At 53.4% G+C, this 21,147-nt stretch overlaps 1 protein-coding gene across 1 annotated transcript in view; it reads left to right on the top strand.

Annotated features, from left to right (window-relative positions):
* The window catches only part of URB1 (URB1 ribosome biogenesis homolog), a 76,062-nt gene that overhangs the window by 37,131 nt on the left and 17,784 nt on the right, over window positions 1-21,147 (top strand). Inside the window, exons 19-30 of the mRNA XM_027978333.3 lie at window positions 734-927; window positions 3,042-3,284; window positions 4,170-4,349; window positions 5,766-6,624; window positions 7,474-7,675; window positions 8,338-8,521; window positions 11,779-11,837; window positions 13,343-13,536; window positions 14,845-14,955; window positions 15,851-15,914; window positions 17,945-18,116; window positions 18,497-18,599. Coding sequence (XP_027834134.2) covers window positions 734-927; window positions 3,042-3,284; window positions 4,170-4,349; window positions 5,766-6,624; window positions 7,474-7,675; window positions 8,338-8,521; window positions 11,779-11,837; window positions 13,343-13,536; window positions 14,845-14,955; window positions 15,851-15,914; window positions 17,945-18,116; window positions 18,497-18,599 — 2,565 coding nt within the window. The remainder of the gene's footprint in view (window positions 1-733; window positions 928-3,041; window positions 3,285-4,169; window positions 4,350-5,765; window positions 6,625-7,473; window positions 7,676-8,337; window positions 8,522-11,778; window positions 11,838-13,342; window positions 13,537-14,844; window positions 14,956-15,850; window positions 15,915-17,944; window positions 18,117-18,496; window positions 18,600-21,147) is intronic.

The raw sequence follows: 21,147 nt of genomic DNA on the forward strand, positions 1-21,147 counted from the left end.
CTAGAGGGCCACAGTCCACGGGATCCCAAAGAGTCGGACACGACTGATCAGCTAACAGACATCTTGATGCTAAGGGACAAATCCTTCATCTCTCCTGGGTATCCAGGAAACATAGACCAAAGGAAGCACTCACTGAGCACAGTGGTGTCATTTAGTCAGGATCGTTCGGGATTTGCTGCTGTAACAGCTACGTCCCAATGCATCAGTGGTTTAGGGACTAAGGGTCTCTTGCTTGACATTGTCCAGGACAGGTCAGGTGCTCTCCTGGGTGGTTGTCATGCAGGAGATCATGGCTGCTCCCATCTTATTATCTGTGTTGTCTCAACATATAGCACCCAGAGTGCCTGTGGAGGGGAAGAGAGAGTGGACAGTCCTGCAGGGTGCTCTGGCCAGGCCCGGAAGTGGCTAAGCCAGTTGTGGGGTCCCCGCCTGACTGCAGGGAGGCCGTGTGCTGAGGAAGAGAGGAAGTGGCTTGGTTTGCATCAAGCAGATCCCAGAGGCCTTGGCCTTGCCTCTTCTAGGCCTGGGTCTCCCACTTCTGGGCCTCCACACCTGCAGTCTGACTGTGTGCTGTATGTTTAAGTAAAAGTCTGGTGTGGTCTGCAGTGGTAGCCTCTGCCTTCCATTGCGGTCGTGTGATCCCTTCGAGTCATGATGAATCTTTCCCGGGTCTCGAATTCATGTGGGAGTTGGGGTGACTGATGGTCCCAGCAAGCTCCTTCCTCCCATGCAGGAGAGAGCATCGTGGCATATCTGACTGGGGTTCTCACGGACCTGCTCCACACCCAGAGAGACCCGCTGGCCCTGTGTCTTCTGCTTCAGTCTTATGACCAGTTGGAGCCTCCAAGCCTGCCTTGCCGCTGCCTGCTGTCCTGGTTCAACAAATACTACAGCCTCTGGATCCCGGAGCCAGCCCGCGAGGCCCTGGTGAGCCATGGCGACCCTGCGGAAACCAGGCCTTCCTTTCCCTGGGAAGCCCTGGAGGCCCCTGCCCATGAGCCGCGGCTTGTAGCCCAGATGTGTAGCTTTTCTCAGCTCATGGGGTGAGCTTTCTTCACTTTCTCGTTTTCCTTGGTTAGAAGAGGATGCGCAGTGGGGGTCAGCTGACATGTCGAAATTCAAAGCGGCTCAGTCGTGGGGCAGAATTGAAATCCCTGCTGGCCGTGTGACTGGAGGGAAGAGGTCCCATCTTCTCCCTTTCTGCACGGTCTGTACACGCTGGCCTTGTGGCCCTCGTCCAGGCACCCCAGCACCCCCTAGAACAGGCGTGCCCAGCAGTCAGACCTGGCCCCTGAAGGCCGCCAGCTAGCTGCATTCTGCTAAAACTGGAAAAGCAAAAAAGGAAAGAAGGAAACCCATTTTCTCTTGGTGAGGACTGCATTCTTAGCACATTACTGACCAGGAGCTTTTTGCAGAAATTAACAGGGGTGGCTGGCTGTTTGTTATGTTAAGTGAATATTGAAATAACTCCACTCAATAACATTCGGGCAGTGAAAGGAGAATTAATATGTCGGTGGTAAATAAGTTGTTAAAAGGGGTGCTGCAGGTCTGGCTCTAACGCAGAGGACTGAGGATTGCTGAGTGGGGCAGGAAGGTCACTTGGCGTGTGCATTTTTGTGTTTTCATTCAGTTGTGGCTGCTCTTAAAAAAGCAGGCAGCCCAGGACTCCTTGCCTCGTGGACTTGGTAGCGATAGCTAAGGTTGATTGCATGTTTGCTGTTTGTCAGGACCTCCCCCTAAGGGCTGCCAAGTCACTTCAGTCATGTTCAACTCTGTGCGACCCCATAGACGGCAGCCCACCAGGCTCCCCCATCACTGGGATTCTCCAGGCAAGAACACTGGAGTGGGTTGCCATTGTCTTCTCCAATGCATGAAAGTGAAAAGTGAAAGTGAAGTCGCTCAGTCGTGTCCGACCCTCAGTGACCCCATGGACTGCAGCCTACCAGGCTCCTCTGTCCGTGGGATTTTCCAGGCAAGAGTACTGGAGTGGGGTGCTATTGCCTTCTCCGCCCTCTAAGGGCAGTATGTATCTTTTCCACCACGTAACCCTCCCAACTCAGAGAAGGTCAGGACTTCCTGTCCTCATCATACACATGGGGAAACGGAGGTGCAGAGCAACTCCACCACCAGTCAGTGGTGGACTCAGGGTTTTGCCAGGTAGCCGGGCGCCAGAGCCCAGGCCCGTCACGGCTATCACCGCCTTCCCGCCTGCCAGACTGTGGTCAAGAGCTGGTCAGAGCCACACAGCAGCTCCCATGGGTCAGCAGTCAGGCAGTGCCACGGTGCTCCCAGGGTCAGCGTCCACCCTGTGGAGCTGGGCACAGGCCATTCCCACCCACAGTGGCGCATCCGGATCCCCAGATGCTCAGTCCCCAGGCAAGTCTGTTCAGCAGGTCTGTGCGGGCCCGGGAGTCTGCATCTCTAGCAGGTTCCTGGTTGATGCTACTGCTGGCCCAGGGACCCCACCTCCAGCCCCGCTGAGTTTCAGGGCTCACGTAGCCTAGTTGTGTTGGCCTTAGGAAGCGGAGTGTTTGGAGGTATAACAGTACGGGTCACGTGGGGTGAATAAAGATGGCAGTTGGGAATGAAGTTAGAAGAAGTGAACCCCTTTGAGACAGGCTGGTTGCAGGAATCTGTCTTCCATGCAGCCCCTGTCATCCCATCCTTCCCGGGGAGGCCTTCAAAAGGTCTGCAGCTCACTGAGCTGGCCCCTTCCCGGGGCAGGACTTCCCAGTCTGCAGGGATCGATCACAGTGATTCCCATTTGAGTGAAGTCCTGTCTTTGCCCCGGGCAGCTCCTGTTCTCCAGGGCATGTAAATAACCTCCCTGACCCAGCGCCCTCACGTGAACACACACTAGGATAAAACACGTGTGACCGAGCGCGTTGGACTTGATGGGGTCCCGTGGTTTTCAGCATCAGTGGGTGACTTTCTGTGAAGCGCCCCACTGTCGTGCGTGTCGCCCGTCCCTGTTGCCACACTCCGTGCCTTTGGCCCCCTGGGCTGATCCGTCTGCCCTTCTCACCTCTGCTGTCCCCCAGCTGCTGCAGACTTCAGGCAGCCCTGCCCTGCCAGGCCCCGCGGCCCCGTCTTTCTCCTCCTTGCTGCAGATGGCCTACGCCAGTCAGGACCAAGGCCAGGGCCCAGGCGGGCTCCCGCTCCTGGACGAGGGGGTTCAGGCGCAGCTGCGGGCCGCCCTCCTGCGCCTCCCGATGCACCAGGCTCTGCGCGCCGCCAAACACCTGCTGCTGTACATCAGGAGCGCTGTGGAGAACTTCCCCCAGGTGAGTGCTGCCCCTGGTCCCTTGCATCACCGCCCACAGCTAGTGTGGCTTCTGCCAGTCGGGTCCGAACTGAGTGGTAGTGTGGATTGGAGCATCTCGGGGCCCTGCTGTCTCCCTGCTTGTTTTGCACGTGGGGAGGGTGGTGGCCAGTGCACAGGGCCCTGGGCAGGCCTATAGTCCGGGCGCCCGGGTGGCTGGTCTGGCTCCCTTCTCCCTGGAGTAGAGGTCTAGATCCCAGATAGGGAGCCCAACGCGGCTGAACTTGGTCACCCAGGCAACGATCGGTCAGGACGGGGCACTGCCAATGGCTGACCAGGTCAGCGTCACGGCCAGGCCTTCCATCTTCCTTCATGAGTCTAAATTTGATGGCTCATTGTTGAGCGTTCTGTCCCTGAGGTGCTTTACCAGAGTTTTAGCTTAGATTTTCCGGGGGTGGGGGGGCCTTTCCTCTTCATCTTGGTCAAAACAAACCTCAGTGTTCCATGAAGATTTAGGAGAACATGTCTTAATTAAGACGGCTTCTCAGGTGGTGCTAATGGTCAAGAACCGCCTGCCAATGCAGGAGACACAGGTTTGATCCGTGAGTGGGGAAGATGCCCTGGAGGAGAAAATGGCAACCCACTCCGGTATTCCTGCCTGGAGAATCCCATGGACAGAGGAGCCTGGGAGGCCACAGTCCATAGGGTCACAGAAAGTCGGGCACAACTGAAGCGACTTAGCACGCACGTCTTACTGAGACATGACTTCGATGTTGTTGGTGTTGCCGTTTGAGGCCCGTCTCCCTCTTTGATCCTGGTTTCTGGCAGCGTCACCCGATCTGTCCCGGGGGACCTGGCGGTGAGCGTCGCCCTTCCAGGCCTGAGGGTCGTGTGTCTTGCCTCACAGCTGGGCCGGAGTGCCGGGCCGCCCCTGCTGCGGTTCCTCCTGGATCTCCTCCGGCGCCTGGTCATCCACTGCCAGCAGCTGGACGCCCAGAACCAGCAGAAGTGCCAGGCCGCCCAGGCGGAGTCCGACCTCTTTGTGGACATGGAGTCCATGGCCTCACTGGAGCTGGCCAGCGACAAGGTACGGCCACCCTTCTTCCCCCTTCCTATTGGCCTTTCTCCTGGGAGGTTATAGACGCTGGTTTTCCCTACATTCTGGTTGGAAGCTAGCACCTGTTCACTGCAGGGAAGCAGGGAAAAGCAGAGGTCACTAGAGGAGATACTGAACACCACCCGCACCCCCACCCCCATCCCGAGGGAGGCACGTTCACTTTGGGTGCTCACATTCCCCTTCTGTGAATACTTTTCCCTCCCACTGTGTGCCCCGAGCATCCTGAGAACCCAGCCTGCATCTTTTCCTCGTAAAGGGTTGTGGCCTGTATGGAGTAAAGGTTGGGTAGGGGTGCAGCCCTCCATTGTGAATACTTCCAGCGACCACTCTGCCCGAGAAAAGTGAGCCTCCTTCTCTTGTTGGTGGCTTGGCAATCAGCTGCTTACCTAAGGCCCAACCAAGTCTTTCTCACCCTTTGCCATTTGAGATGTTATATGGGGTTCAGGAAGCAGGCATGTTCCTCATTTCATAATCAAATGCAGGGCTCCCTTGCTTTGGTCTCCAAGGGGCTTTTGGGGCGGGGGCGGGGTTGGTGCACAGCCATCTGTTAGCCAGTCGTCAGGCACAGCACTCCTAATCTGTGCTTTGCTGTTTTCACTTGGGAAAGCTCAGTTGGCAAATTCGTAGGCTCCTCTTCCCTTCCCTGAAGAGTAAATAAGGAGAAAAATAGATTTCTGTCCCCAGGAGCTGGGTGGCCTCCTTGGCTAGGAACCGTGTGCAGCACAGCTGAATCAGATCCCTCTCTGATGCAGCAAAGTGTGCTCGGCTGCTTTCTGCTCAGTGGTTTAAACTAGTCTCGGGGTCAGAGTTTGTTCCCTGAGGGCCTAGTCTCCTTCTGAGAGTGGACGCAGGCTCACCTTCAGTTCTGGCTCGTGTAAGCCCTGCTCACCTCCCTCAACCACAGAATCTCTTCTCAGTGGAGGCCACCCTGTCCCTGTGGTCAGGTGGTACTCGTGTCCCTCGCCCAGATTTACTTAGGAGGGCAGGGTTGCTAGGGAGAGACCAGAAGACGGTGGATCATAATTGCATGTCAGCATCTCTGCGTAGCCCCGGCCTGCTTAAATGACCGTGGAGAGCAGTTTCTCTGCACAGTTAGTTCATTCAGCCTCCGTTCATCAGATTCCTGCTGGTCTCGGGGCAGAGGGGCTCCAACTGAGTTACAATCCAGGCCCGTTGGTCTCATCCGGGAGGAGGTGCATTCCAGTGGGGTCACAGCTCTGAGTGGGTCTGGGTTGGGGTGCTGTGGGCACCCCCCAAGAAGGGCAGGGAAGCATGAGCTTGAGGCCGAGGATGGCTAAGGAAAGCTGCCCTCTGCTGTCTGTCCAGCTCGAGGGCAGCCGCTGGCGGGGCGGCAGCTGAGGCCTCTGCTCTGTGGCTCTGTTCCAGACGCTGGAGGAGGTGCTGGTGGCTGTCCTCAGACACCCCACGTTGGAGGGCTGGTTCCTGGCCCTGGAGCGGCAGGCCCTCCCGCCGCATGCCCTCAGCCCAGTCCTCGTGAAGCTCCTGGCGGCTAGCCTCAGCTCAGGGATCCTTCCACTGCTGGTGGCCAGTGCCCCGGCCCTGCGGAGCCTCGGTCAGCTGGGCCTGCTGGCCAGGTACTCGGAGGCCGTCACCCAGAGTGTCCTTTGTGAGCTGCGCAGCCCAAGGGCCGGCTCGGCCACATCGACGCCGAAGACCCTCCTCCCTCCGCTCGAGGCCCTGCAGGAGCTGCACCCCTACATGGAGGACGCCCCGCTCCGGGAGGTCACCCTGGCCCTGCTGAGCCTGCCCGAGGCCCGCCTGGCCACCCAGCGACCCACCCAGCCCCCCCGGAAGGAGAAACCGCTGACCGCCCTCGGGAGGACCCTGGTCCAGCTGCTGAGCAGCCACGCCCAGGAGAAGCCGCAGAGTGGGGAGCTCCTCTGGGCCTCCGAGTACGTGCGGGGCCTGGCGGCTCTGCTGCCCACGCTGGCCGTGGCTGAGCTGGACGCCGTGCTGCTTGGGGCTCTGCAAAGGGAGCCGGCGCTGGTCCCCGCGGTCGGGCTAACCCTGCTCGACGACTGCCTGGCACGGCGGACGCCAGCAGCCCTGGCCACGGCGGCCCTGCTCCTGCGGCACAGCTGGCCGCACCGGCTGCGCTTCGAGTGCTGGTGCCAGCGGGCTGGCTCCGGACTCCGCCTGCGGGAGGCCCCAGACGACTTCCTCCCCGTCGTCCACGTGTACCTGCAGGGCAGGACGCAGGGGCGCTTCACACGCCCCACAGGAGGTAAAGGGGCGGCTGGGGGCAGCCGGTAGGACCCCGTCCCTTCCTCTACGTGTTTCCACGCTTAAGCCCTGGAGCCTCATGTTCCAGGGTTCCATTTAGCTCTGTTTCCCCGCTGGTGTCTGCCCCAGCTCCCGAGTCGACTCCGAGTTACCCAGAGGAAGCTGGGCCAGTAGCTGTGGCCACTGGGGGCCAAGGATGGAGCAGCTCCATCTGGGTCTCGCTAGGGGGAGAGGGCCGCGCCTGGGTGAGGGTCCTTTGCCCCTTTCCCCACCGTCCAGCACATTGGTTGAGCTTGCTGAGTGGAGCCATTCAGCCGCACCCAGCTCTCTCTCTTCCCCCACTGGGTCTCAGATTTGAGGCACTTTCTGATCACCCCAGTTTAATTCCTTTTTACCAGTATGTATGAATGGCATTTTGCTCACTGCTCTGCCTCTGTGCCGCACGGCTTGATACCATCAATGACAAAAAAAGGTTCTTACAAAGTAAGAGGCCCTCCACTCGTACAGCCCATGGCTCTCCCTGCCCCTCTCCTATTCCCGAGTGAGTTCAGGACTTGAGTGCTCACCATCTCATCATGACCTTTGAGCTGGGGCCCATGGGGCTGAACGGTCCCTGTGAGGGTTGAGTGTTGACAGGTGGCCAGTGGCGTGCTGCTGAATGTTTCAACATCCGGCTCTCAGGGGAGACTAATGTGTAGCATTTGTCAATTTCCACGGCATCAAAATTCGCTGGGGTCCCACCTCGAGCCACTAGTGTGACCTCACCCAGGTCACAAGGTTCCTAAAGCACTGAGCTGGCTCTGGTGCTCCATGGCGTCCAACCCTCCTCTCCTGTTCGTCTCTGCCCCAGCTTCCTCCACTGTCATTCCTGTCTTGAGGAAGGCTCTGTGGACGCCACTGCAGACCAGGCTTCTCAGTGCTGACGGGCCCCCAGAGTCTGGGCTGCCACAGCAGATCCTGGCCCAGCTGGTCCCGTTTGCCAGAGCCAAGGACCTGCGTGCCCTCATGGACCACTTGCCCAGCTTGCTGCAGACTCCAGCCAGTCACACGAGGTATGAAAGCTCAGCCCTGTCTGATGGTCCTTCCTGTCCCAGCTTCCCCTTCCCTGAAGTGCTTAAGAAACCGTGAAAGTTGCTGCCCTGTGGTTGTGTCTGCCAGTGAGGAGGCAGTTCCTTTGAGAACCCATCTTAACAGCATCCTGGCTGGAGTGAGACCATGTCCATAAGTGGATGGTTCTGAGTCCCTTAGAGTCATGGTCCTCAATCAGGAGATTTTGCCCACTCCAGGGGACAGTTGGCATTGTCTCACATTTTTTTTATTGTCACGATATGGGACTGGAGAGTCTAGCTTCTGGCTTCCAGAGGATAAAGGCCAAGAGTACAGCTAAATATCCTGTAATACATAGGAAAGGCCCTTCCCCCCCAAAGAAAGAATTATCTGGCCCCGAATGTCAATAGTGCTGAGGCTGAGATAGCTTGATTAGACAGAGTCTGGACAATATATTCTTTTTCTGGTGTGTTAATAGTGTTTCTCCTCGTCATAAAGTTCTGGTGCATCTTTGAAATTTGAGTAAGGGGCAGGTGAAGCCTCTGATTTCTGAACTTGGGGAGTTAGTTGTAGGGACCGGGACTCAGGGCGTTTGTCTTCTGTGGCCTGTTGTGATGTTGGATTATACCAAAAGCCTCGAACCCTGGACTTTTGTCTCCTGCTGCAGCTGGGTCGTGGCTGACGCCGTCTCAGCCATCCTGGAAGGGTCGGCAGAAGAGCTGCAAGCCTGGAAGAAGACTCTACTGAAGGCCTGTGTGCAGTGGCTAATTGCATCCTTCAGTGACGGCCAGCAGGAGGATGGTATCCAGGATCAGGAAAAGCAAATGCTGCTGAGGTTAAATGAACTGTTGGTAGGTGTTTCTTATTAGGGACCCTGGTTAGATGCATAAGGAAAGGAGGGAGATAGATAGACCGAGGTTTACAGATACATTTAAGCTGGGGGCATGAGTTCAACCTAGCAGGGAATAAGAGGGGCCATGTCTTAGAGGCGAAAGGCAGGTGGAGGGCAAGCTCTGAAATGATGAGCCATCTTGTGTCAGAAATGGATGTAGAGATTTGTCAAAATGCTTTTTTGTTTCACCTCCTGAGATAGTTATCTGGTTTTGTGTTAGACTGTTAATAAGCTGAATTATATTAATTGATTTTTGAACATTAAACCAACCTTGCATTCCTAGGTTAAACCTGCTCAGTCATGACATATTACTATTTTTATGTACTCTTGGATTTGATTTGCTGATATTTTATTAAGAATTTTGGTATATCTGTCCATGCAGGGTATAAGCTTAAAATTTTATTTTCTTGTAATATCCTTGTCTGGCTTTGAGATCAGGTAATAGCGGCTTGCAATGTGGGAGACCTGGGTTCAGTCCCTGGGTTGGGAAGAGCCCCTGGAGGAGGGCATGGCACCCCACCCCAGTACCCTTGCCTGGAGAATCCAATGGACAGAGGAGCCTGGCAGGCTACAGTCCATGGGATCGCAAAGAGTTGGACACGACTGAGCGACCCAGCACAATCGTGGCCTCAGAATGAGTTAGGCAGTTTTAAATTTTCTTCAGGTATTTTAAAGGTGCTGCTTTACTGTTTTCTGGTGTGCTTTATTTCTGACAGCAAGCCTCTCATTTTAGAAAGTTAATGATTTCTTGGCTGCACTGGATCTTGGTTGCTGCACACGGGTTTTTTCTGTAGTGGCAGGGAGTGGGAGCTGCCCTCTACTCACCAGTCACAGGCTTCTCGCTACAGGGGTTTCTCTTGTTGCAGAGCGTGGGCTCGAGGGCACGAGGGCTCAGAAGTCTCGACTTGCACGCTCAGTTGCTGCGGTGCACAGGCCTGGCAGCACATGTGTCTCCCCAGACCAGGGCTCGAACCTGTGATCCCTGCAGTGGCAGGCGGATTCTTATCCACTGGACTATCAGGGACGTCCAGAGATCTCTCCTTATCTCTATTTCACTGTACATGACAATGTTTCCCCGCAGCTTCTTCGAGGATTGTTTTTCTCTTACATGTCTTAAACAATGTGATGACGACGTGCCTTAGTGTCATTTTCTTCAGGTTTTCAGTGCTTTGGGTTCAGTAAGCTTCCTGGTTTTGTGAGTTTAGAGTTTTCATAAAATTTGGAACTATTTAGCTGTTTCAGGCCTTCACTCTGTTATTTTTAGTGTTACATTTTTGCACAGAAATAATTAACATCCCCAAGGCTAGCATGTGAGGTTTTCCTCAACCCATGGTGTAAACAAAGGTCCATCTAGTCAAAGCTATGGTTTTCCCAGTAGTCATGCATGGATGTGAGAGTTGGACTATAAAGAAAGCTGAGCACCGAAGAATTGATGCTTTTGAACTGTAGTGTTGGATAAGATTCTTGAGAGTCCCTTGGACTGCAAGGAAATCCAACCAGTCCATCCTAAGGGAAATCAGTCCTGAATATTCATTGGAAGGACTGAGGCTGAAGTGAAACTTCAATACTTCGGCCACCTGATGTGAAGAACTGGCTCATTGGAAAAGACCCTGATGCTGGGAAAGATTGAAGGCAGGAGGAGAAGGGGATGACAAAGGATGAGCTGGTTGGATGGCATCATCAATGCAATGGACATGAGTTTGAGCAAGCTCCGGGAGTTGGTGATGGACAGGGAGGCCTGGCATGCTGCAGTCCATGGGGTCACAGAGAATCGGGCATGACTGAGCAACTGAACTGAATGGTGTAAAGTTGTGTTAAAAGTAGAGCCTTTGACTGGTGTGTCACCGCTGCCAAGACTTAAAAGGGAATCCTCAGGAGAAGAGCCCCAGCTGGAAGGTTTTAAGTGTGATAAATATGTTCATAGGTTATAGATCAAGCTGTAGTGCCTGAGCACTTCTGTTAAAAGACTTTCAGTTCAATTCAGTTCAGTTGTGTCTGACTCTTTGCGACCCCATGGACTGCAGCATGCCAGGCCTCCTTGTCCATCACCAGCTCCCGGAGTTCACCCAAACCCATGTCCATTGAGTTAGTGATGCCATTCAACCATCTCATCCTCTGTCGTCCCCTTCTTCTCCCGCCTTCAATCTTTCCCAGCATCAGGGTCTTTTCCAATGAGTTAGCTCTTCACATCAGGTGGCCAGAGTGTTGGAGTTTATAACCTGAATTTCAGACTTACTGCGTTGTGTTACAGGACTGTGAACTTGCGACACACAGGAACCCCACATAGCAGAGCTAGGGGAGAGGAGGAGCACCCCCGAAACCTGGGAGGAGCCGAGCTGGGGAGGTGGGGGTGTGGGGCTGTGCCTCTGTAGAGATTTGTGTTCTTGGGGCATGCCTCCCTCCTTCCCCGACTTTGCTGTCCCCCCTCCCTCCTTTTTTTTTTTTTTTTTTTCCTCCTTTTTAACAGACTAAAATTTTTAGAGCAGATTTAGGTTCACAGCACCATTGAGCAGGAAGTAGAGTTCCTGGGTGCCCCCACCCCAACACATGCACAGCCACCCCGCTATCAATAGCATCCCCATTGACCTTTGCTTGTAATCGAAGTGTGACTTCCATATTGTGCAATATAGGATCATAAGTGTGTAGTATATCGTTGGCAAGTACACACCCCTATGCCCCAGAGTCCTCCCCAAGGTTTTCATCATTCCAGAAAGCTCTCTCATGCTTTTCCTGGTCTGTCCCCTCCCCACCAGAGCAGCCACTCTTGTGATGTGATGTAACGGAGCGTGTTTGGAGGCTGTCTCCACGGCGGGGGCTGTGGGCCTCTGACGGGCCTGTTAGGGCGCAGTGGTCTTGCCCTGGGTGGATGTTCACTATTGTGTTTAAGCAGCCACATGTGGCTACACCTGTGTGTGTGTGTGTGTGTGTTGCGAATCAGTCAGTTCTGTTCGGAGTGGTGGACAAAGGGGAAGTTACAGGACTGTTCGAGAATTTCCTTTCGGTCACTGGTGACCATAGGTATCTAATAAAATGACAGAAGTGCTAGTGGAAATAAGAATTTTTAAAAATCAAAGGAAGAAAGAACTGCTTGCTTTTGTGAATTGCTTCACTAACTGTATTCTATACCTACCGAAGGGCTGTAGTTTAAATCCCATGTCCTCTATTTTAAGTTAATTCAGATATTCTACACATATTTCTCACTTACTTTATTCCTAGAATTCACTTAAGGAAGTTGACCCTGGTGATTGGCAGAAATTTGTGAAGACCGGACTCAAGTAAGTCGAATTTGTTTTCTTGGTGCGGCTGAGTAAGGCAGTGAGCATCTTTGCTGGGGGTGGGCTCGGAGCTGTTTTTGCATGAAGGAGGTGGTGGAGCTGGTGCTGCTCCCCTTTGGGGCGGAGGAGACGGCAGTGCTGGGGAGGGAAGCTCCCTGCCCCATGTTACGCACGTGCTTCTAACGAGGGTGAGAGAAGCAGCCTTTGAACAACCAAGTATTTGTTTAAAAGCCAGAGGTGTGCAGAGAGTAATATAGTGGCACCCAGATCTAATAAAGACTGACAGCTTTCTCTGTCCTCATGGACTCTCTTCCCTCCCTCGTCCAAGGGTTGTCCTTCTGAGGTTGACTCTGCCATGGACCAGTGTTTTTTGTGTTTGACATTGTACACAGATGTATCAATTTACCGTCCCTTTGGTGCACTCAGTTTTTGGGTGACTGTTATTGAGACCCTCGTTGGTTCATGGAGATGATCCCGGTCATTCTTTCCTGCTGCGCAGGGGCATTCTGTCTTCTGACTGTGCCCCATTCATTCAGCTGGTCCCCTGCTGAGGGACGGAGCCTCCCCTCTCTCCTTCCCGCCTCCCTCCCATCCTGACAGTGAATGTCTCATGGCTCCTTGTGCCTGCGTGCTGGATTTTTCTGGGCAAGGGGGCACTCACTGGCTCTTACTGTGGGCACAGCTTCAGTTTTACTAGATTTTTCCGTTTGTTCCCCAAGGTTTTCTTGTAACACAGAGTGGAAGCTCATTTTGTCCTCACATCCTCACCAGCAGTTCATGCGGTCAGATTTTCTTTTTGGCACTCACGTAGTCATGAAACAGTGTCTCGTTGTGGCTCTAATTTTCATTTCCCTAATTATATCCGTTGATCTGAAACGGAGAAACACTAAGAAGAAAATAAGGGAAGGCAGGTCGGAGGGTAATGGTAACCGAGGCTTGCCTTCGTGACCTGGCGACATTTCTTTGAGTCTTTGGTTACTTTGTGTTTCTAGAATGCTCACGGAGTACCCAGTGCTTCTTAACAATATTCACATATGACCGAAACCTTCTTTCCCAGAGCGTGATGCTATCATTTCCTTCATTGGCTCTGAAGGGATTTAAGATGAGAACTTCTGAGCCGTTAGAGGGGCATTCTGAGGAGCTGAAAGGAAGGAAGGAGGCTGCCCTGATAGGTGGGCTGAGGGTCGTCTTTATGCAGGCTGCCTCCTGGCATTTCAGCTAAGCAGGAAGTCCACTGGGTGTGTGCACTGTCAACAAGGGGAGCAAGGTCTGTCCTGCCCTTGCTTTCAGAAGCGCTCCCTGTGACACGTGCCGGCTCGGTGTGCGTGTGCGAAGGGTAGTCGGGGTGATGGTGAATGACTGTGTGCTCTAGAATTCTCACCTTTGACCTCAAAGGTGATCTCCTTTGAGATCATCGCAGGATGATCTCCTTAATATAATGCTGAGAAAAAAAAGGTTTTCTTATTGTTTGTGACGCCGTTTCCCCTTTGGTTCTTGCCTCCTAGGTTTCGGTATCAGGACCGCGCGTTTTTGGAAGCCCTCCGTGCCGCCATGCAGCTGTTGTATCTCTCAGAAAGCCCCGCGTGCTCGCAGCTCATCCAGCTCCCGGTGGTCCACATGATGCTCACCCAGCACTCCCTGTTCCTGCCCACCCTGCTGAGGGCCGCAGAGGAGGAGCCCTCAGACAGCCCCGTGAGAGGTGCCTCCTCACCCCACGCCCCACTCCAGACACAGTTTCTTTCCAATTCCATCAAACTGACTGTGCACGGGAGCTTAGCACCCACGTGTTCCCAGAGCTGAGGAAGCATTACCCAAGCAGTATCCGAACATCTCACGTGGGCTTCCGGGGTGGCTCAGTGATGAAAGACCCACCTGCCGATGCAGGAGACGCAGGTTCGATCCCTGGACTGGGAAGATCCCATGGAAGGCTTCCCCGGGTGGTCAGTGGTGACGAATCCGCCTGCCAATGCGGGAGGAAGATGCCCTGGAGAAGGGACTGGCAGCCCACTCCAGTGTTCTTGCCTGGAAAATCGCATGGACAGAGGAGCCTGGCAGGCTACAGGCCACAAGGTCGCACAGAGAGTCGGACACGACTGAGCAGCTAAACGACAGCAATAATCTGAACATTTCTTTTCTGTCAGATTCAAGCTCTAGACTTGTTTCCTCTGACTTCAGGTCACATAGCAAATGACACCTCTTCTTAGAGCCTATTCTGGCTTACAGGAGTCAGGTTTAAGCTGTTCTCCCATATCATGAGTGAGTGTTACAACCTGGGAGTTACAGAAAGTTGGGAGGGGGTGTCTGACCTGGGAGAAATCGTTCAGCTGTGTGAGATGTCTTAATGTGGTGACTGAAAACGTTGATCAAGGGCGAAGGGTTCAAAGGTCCCCGTTGCTGGGTCCCCGCCAGGGCCTCCTACAGCCCCAGCTTCTGCTCCTTCCTCTCTAGTTCACTGAGTACCTACTTTGCATGGTGAAGGCTATGGGAGACAGCAGAGGTCTGACGGGTCCTGCCCTCCAGAAGTCACACCCTGTTGTTTAGAGACAAGTTGACATGTCCTAAGTGTGAGAGATCGCTGCAGAGCCAACTGTCATAAACTGCTGAATTGGAGAGAACCATTACCAAGTTCCTAGTGTAGTCAGTAGACAAATGTCAAAAGGCGCTCCCCCTTTTCCAGCAAGAGTAGAAATACTAGAGATTTCGGTAACATAATCATGGAGAACAAAGTTTGGGTTTTTAAATCTGTTGGCTCAAAGCTTGGGAGGAGACTGAAGAGAGGCTGGTACCAAAGATCCAGGGAGGGAGATGGTTGTCAAGACGCTTTTATTTAAAAACAAACAAAAAAAGACGAAAACGTGGGGCAGGACGAGGTGCGGTTCTCAGCCCAGTGTTGTCCAGAGAAGGGTATCTCAAGCATTTCTGTTCCCAGAAGCACTTCCTCCTCGGCTGGGAGTCTGCGCCTGTGCAGCCCTGCACTGCTGGGCAGCACCGTGGTGTTTTCTTCCAGAAGCGCTGGTGGAAGTGATGGCGGTGGTGGTGCAGCTGTGCCCCTCTGTCTGTGCTAGCAGCCACTTCGCGGTGCTCCTTGGGGCCTACGGTGCCTCACTCAGTATCCTGGGTGAGTGTGGGAATTGGGGGGTGGGGCCTGGGGGTGTGGGACAGGGCGCTGTGACTCAGGAGAGAGTGGGGACCAGGGGTGGGACCTGGGGGTGTGGGACAGGGCGCTGTGACTCAGGAGAGAGTGGGGACCATGAGGTGGGACCCAGGAGAGAGTGGGGACCAGTGGTGGGGCCTGGGGGTGTGGGACAGGGCGCTGTGACTCAGGAGAGAGTGGGGACCAGGGGTGGGGCCTGGGGGTGTGGGACAGGGCGCTGTGACTCAGGAGAGAGTGGGGACCATGAGGTGGGACCCAGGAGAGAGTGGGGACCAGGGGTGGGGCCTGGGGGTGTGGGACAGGGCGCTGTGACTCAGGAGAGAGTGGGGACCATGAGGTGGGACCCAGGAGAGAGTGGGGACCAGGGGTGGGGCCTGGGGGTGTGGGACAGGGCGCTGTGACTCAGGAGAGAGTGGGGACCATGAGGTGGGACCCAGGAGAGAGTGGGGACCAGGGGGTGGGGCCTGGGGGTGTGGGACAGGGCGCTGTGACTCAGGAGAGAGTGGGGACCATGAGGTGGGACCCAGGAGAGAGTGGGGACCAGGGGTGGGGCCTGGGGGTATGGGACAGGGCACTGTGACTCAGGAGAGAGTGGGGACCATGAGGTGGGACCCAGGAGAGAGTGGGGACCAGGGGGTGGGGCCTGGGGGTGTGGGACAGGGCGCTGTGACTCAGGAGAGTGTCAGGATCGAGCAGTGGGACCCAGGAGTGTGGGGACCGAATGCTATGACCTGGGGCCGCAGGGACCAGGGGGTGTGGCTTCAGGGCATGGGCACTGGCCGCTGTTGCCAGAAGTATATGGGAGGCCTCGAGGGGAGCCATCAGGAGGCTTTCTAAACTAACCCTCAACTGACTTCAGACCAGAAGATCTTACTTCTCCTCCGGGCCTACGAACAGAACAACCACAGCCTCGTCAACTTCAGGTGGGTGCCGGGCTGCGATTTCAAGCAGCAGACCCTGAAGGCCCTGCACAGGGCGCTACACAACCGGGCCGGCCTCGGGTGGTAAACGCGTGCACGGGGGCTCCTCCACTCGCTCTGCAGCGCCAGCGGGCCTGCTCTGCCCTCTGCCCATGAGGACAGCCCCTGATGGACGGGGCTGTGTGCGCTGGGCGCCCCGCTGGCCGAGTGTGTGTGCGCGTGTGTGTGTGTGTGTGTGTGTGTGTGTGTGTGTGTTAGGGGTCATCTAGCTGATCTTCTTGGAGTGTGTGTGTGTGTGTGTGTGTGTGTGTGTGAGGGGTCATCTAGCTGATCTTCTTGGAGTGTGTGTGTGTATGTGTGTGTGTGTGTGTGTGTGTGTTAGGGGTCATCTAGCTGATCTTCTTGAACGCTTTTCGCTTCGTGCTGGCCTTTAGGTGGGAGGGACTTGGGTATGGGTGTGGGGAAGGAGTGGGGCATGCTGGCTGGGTGTTTATTCCACTCTCCTCCCCGTCTGTGTGTGCGCATGTGTGCGGTATCTGTCTCTTTTCTGTCAGTCTTTCTCTCTGTGTCTGTCTGTCTCTCCCAGGTTCCCAGGGGCTGCTTGCTCCTTGGCCAGCGCAGCTTTGAGCCCAGCTCCCCAGGGCCCGGGGCTGTTTGCAGGCAGCATCTGAGGTCCTCTTTCGCTGCCCTGGTCTCTTGTCTCCTTAGTTTGAGACCAGCACCCCAGCCTCTGCTCAGTACAAAGGAAGAGCTCTGTATACTGAGACAGGAAGTTAGCTGACTGGGCCAAGAAAAATAGTTCAGGAGAACTCTTCAGGGAAGGGGGAAAATATTTCCCTTCTAGAATACTTTTTTTTTTTGAAGATTAAAGATGTATTAACCACCTCCACTGCCCATCCCCCCCCAAAAAAAAGACAACAAACAGTTTAAAAAACAAACAACAACAACAAAAAAAAAAACCCTTTTCTGCATCTTCAGAGCACCCAGGTCGTGAATAAAACATTCTCTCTCCTGCAGCCTCACCCTTTTGCTAGCCTTGCAGTTGGTGCTCTATCAGTTGTATTCTTTCTGGAATAAACAGCCCTTGGGTAGGTGAGGGAAAGGAGAGAAAACAGGAGCAGTTTCACTCATGGTGACGAGCAAGCCGTCTACCCAGCCACCCCTCGGCATCAGAAAACTCCTCTCAGGTCACAAAGTCCACAAGGGTGCCCCCGGCTGCAAATGGGTTTGGTCACTTTCCAGGAGGAAGGGAAGGTGACCTCACTGGGCAGTTTCCATCGCAACCGGTGGTGTGAAAAGTGGAGATAGGGGACCCTAGAGGTGGGGATGGGCCCACAGGCTATGTGAGCACACCTGGTCTGCTCACGGCTGTGTGGGAACGGGGAAGGGTTTATATAAGTAGAGCATCATTGAACTGCCAGGATTCTGCCGCTATGTCCAACCCAGACTCTCCAGATTTGAATTCGTGCTCTGCCACTTACCAGCTGGGCAGGGGACCAGCTGACCAACTTCCCAGATCTTCTGTGTCTCTTTTCCCCCAATACGGATAATAGTACCAACCTCATGGGATTCTTGGGCCCCCCTCATAGCTCAGTTGGTAAAGAATCCACCTGCGAGGCAGGAGACCTGGTTCGATCCCTGGGTTGGGAAGATCCCCTGGAGAAGGGATATGGCTACCCACTCCAGTATTCTGGCCTAGAGAATTCCATGGAAGGTATAGTCCATGGGGTTGCACAGAGTTGAACATGACTGAGCGAGTTTCACTTACGGGATTCTTGTGCAGATTAAGTGGATTAATACACAGACTTAGACGAGGGCCTGGCACATCGTAGCCCCTCCACAAGCGTTGGCCTCCGTCATCCCCAACAGTGTCATCCCCACCCTTATCGTCGTCAACCTCTCTATCACCCCCACCTCCCCATATGTTATGATGGGGATAGAACATCTTACACCTGGCATGTCAGCTGCCCAACAAAGCTGCCTACAGTGGTCTCCACCGTCACCATCATCACCTCTGTGACTGCCGGCTCTAGGGTACTGCTGTGGGGCCCAGCGGCTGTGGAGCATCAGAAGACGTGCCGGAGCCTGGGCAAGTCGCTATGGCAGCAGCCGAGCGTCGGGGACATCCTCCGCCTGCTGGATCGTGACCGCATGATGAGGACCATCCTCCACTTCCCCCAGAACCGGAGGCTGCTGCCCCCCGAGGTGCGGGGGCCCCTGGGGCGGAGCCATCCGGCTTTAGCTGCTGTAAAATATGAGTGCTGTTTTGCTTGTGATTTGTTCACGTTTTATAAGTAAAACTGGAATCATTTGCAAAGGTATAGAGACAGAACCCATACCCATCAGCCATCTTCATCAGTTGTCAGCACTGGCCACCCTTAACTTCATTTATAACTTCTTTCCACAAAGCAGATATCAAAGGTATTTCATGTATAAGCCCTGTTTGTTTTCTATGTAAGAAACATTTTTTTTTAGTGCACTTGAATATTCAAAATAATTTGGACTCTAAGTGATAGTGGGCAAACATCCGCATGCTCTCACATTTACGAGGCTGAGCTGCATGTCTCTGTCTCGGGCTGTTTCAGGATGCACAGGAGCCGATATTTAGAGACCAGAGTGCGGTGGATCTCGGGGACCTTTATGACCCCTGTTTCCTTCTTCATCTCTTCAGTGAACTGACCCGGCCAGGTAACTGCAGTCTTCCAGAGTGGGTGGAGGGATCATAATTTTTACCGTAATTACCAGTGGTGAGTGCTTAGTCACCCAGTCGTGTCTGATTCTTTGCAACCCAGTCAGCTCTAACCCGCCAGGCTCCTCTGTCCGTGGGATTCCCCAGGCAAGAAGACGAGTGGGTTGCCATTTCCTCCTCCAGGGGATCTTCCTGATCCAGGGATGGAACCCGCGTCTCCACTGGCCGGCAAATTCTTTACTGTTGTGCCACCTGGGAATCCCGCATAATTACCAGATTAGGACCTTAATCTTGAAAATAATTCTTGAAGGATCTTCAACTGCCTTCTCACCTTTTCTTTCCAGTGATTTTCAACAAAGTAACAAAGTAATTTAATGTTTTGAATACACAGTTGTTGTTTTTCTTTTAATTTAAAAATCTGGGTGTGCCTTTGATGTTTTTCTAATTATAATGGCAAGAGCCTTTTCTGAGTTCTCACTGAAATGAGAGATTTTGTCTTTGACGATGAGTGAGAGCCTGCTAAGGTTGGCTTTCTCTTGGTTTAAGTATATTTTTGAAACGGCCTTTTGTGTCTGCTACCCTGAGGGTGGGAATCTTCACGGGTGAATGGGTCAGGGAAAGAGAAAGAACAGAAACCTGTCCAGGTGCACACTGGTGAAGACTGGGGTCTGATTCCCAGGTTGGCCGGGTCTGTTGGTGTGGGCCATTTGTCAACAGTTGGTGTGTAATGCTGTCTCAGGATGGTGTGTATTGCATTTTCCTAATAGCTAATAATGTTGAACATCTTGTGACTTACTTGCCATCTGTAATCTTTTTTGGCGAAATGTCAATTCATGTCTTTTGCCTATTTATTCTGATGGGTTTTATTTGTTTTTACTGTTGGGTTTTGAGGGTTCTTTATATATTGCAGGTGTGAGTCCTTTGTTTGATATGTGGTTTGCAAATATTTTCTCCCAGTGTGTAAGCTTATCTTTTCACCTTCTTAACACCCTTCTTCAAAGAGCAGAAGTCTTCAGTTTTGATGAAGTCCAGTTTATCAGTTTTCCCTTTTATGGGTCAAGCTTTTGGTGTCAATTCTTAAGAACTCTTTCCCCATCCCTCCGTCCCAGAGAATTCCTCCCATGTTTATTTCTGAAAGTTTCATCATTGTAGCCTTTACATTTAAGTCTGTGGCCTCTTTTGAGTTAATTTCTGTGTAAGGTGTGGAGTGTAGGTCCAGCCACAGATGTTTGCGGTTTGCCTGCGGATGTTCTGATCCAGCCCCCCCTTTGTCAGTCCACCATCTCTCCTCCTCATCCCTTCTCCCACTGACCACCAGCCAGGGGAGCCCCGGGTCCCCTGCACTGACACTTCCTGGCTGGGAGGGCAGGAGTGGTCGTTACCGCTCGTCACGTGGCCCAAGCGGAGCCCCAGCCACCTGCTGTGTTAGGCTCCCTCGGATGCATCGTGGGGACCAGTCAGTGTGCCTGAGAGGGTCCCTGATATCTGCCTCCTGGTTGCCATGGCCGCGTAGATGAGGTACCCTGGGAGACCATGCCTCGCTGATCACTCTTGTGTTCTCCTTTTTTAAATTTGATACCCTTTTTTCCCCCCTGCCATGCAGCTTGTGGGATCTTAGTTCCCCGCCTAGGGTTTGAACCCTGGGCCCATGCAGTGAAAGCTCTGAGTCTGTAACCACTGGACCACTGGGGATTTGTCTAAACCTGACATCTTTCTATACTCAAATGTTGCTCCTTGTGACCAGATTTGCTGATCCTCCACCGCTACCCCTCAGTTCCTCTCCGAAGAATCAGAGGGCTGTGCTCTTAGAGCAGACCCTTGCCTTGGACACCAGGTTCTGTGGCTGAGCTGAGTCTTTTGCGAGAGAGCAAGAGCGAGTGTCAAGTGGTGATGATGGCCAGCGGTGGATTACCAGCGACTGGGGGAGCCGCGTCTCCTGCACTCTTTGATTCCCCCATGCCTTGGGTGTGCTGGCTAAGTCTGTTTCTCATCAAATATGAAAGTAGATTGTCCACAGTCTAAAAATGTGATGCAACTCCAGTGAATTACTGCAAGTCATTTAGTCTGTTGCCCTGCCTTTCAATAGAGCGTTTAGGAGGCAGAAGGCAGAGGCTTGGAAAACACTTTAATAGAGAAATAGTAAAATCAGGACTGTTGTTCTCAGGATCTTGAATATTGCCCTTTTGGGGCAAAGGAGGGTAGGGGAAGGACAGGATCTGAAAGGCCTTTTGTGGAGAGAGGCAACTAGTAAATGGCTCTTTCAAGTTAGGGAAATACAGCCCATTTTACATTTTATTGTTATAACATTTGCAGAGCATGTCTACCAGAAAGGATTTGCGCTAGCTTAAAGTACTGGTTACACTACGATCATTCACATTAAAGTAGAATATTTTAAAAACTGTAGAAATAGGCGAATAGAAATGCAAAACCAGCACACCAAGAAAAACTAGGTCATTAAATTTTGCTTTGGGCTACTTGCTTATAATCCAGAACAACCACAACAGAAAAATGGAAGCAGAATATTTTAAACAAATTTTTATCATCTGC

The sequence above is a fragment of the Ovis aries genome, chromosome 1, assembly GCF_016772045.2.
Source record: "Ovis aries strain OAR_USU_Benz2616 breed Rambouillet chromosome 1, ARS-UI_Ramb_v3.0, whole genome shotgun sequence".
In the NCBI taxonomy this organism is placed as follows: Eukaryota; Metazoa; Chordata; class Mammalia; order Artiodactyla; family Bovidae; genus Ovis; species Ovis aries.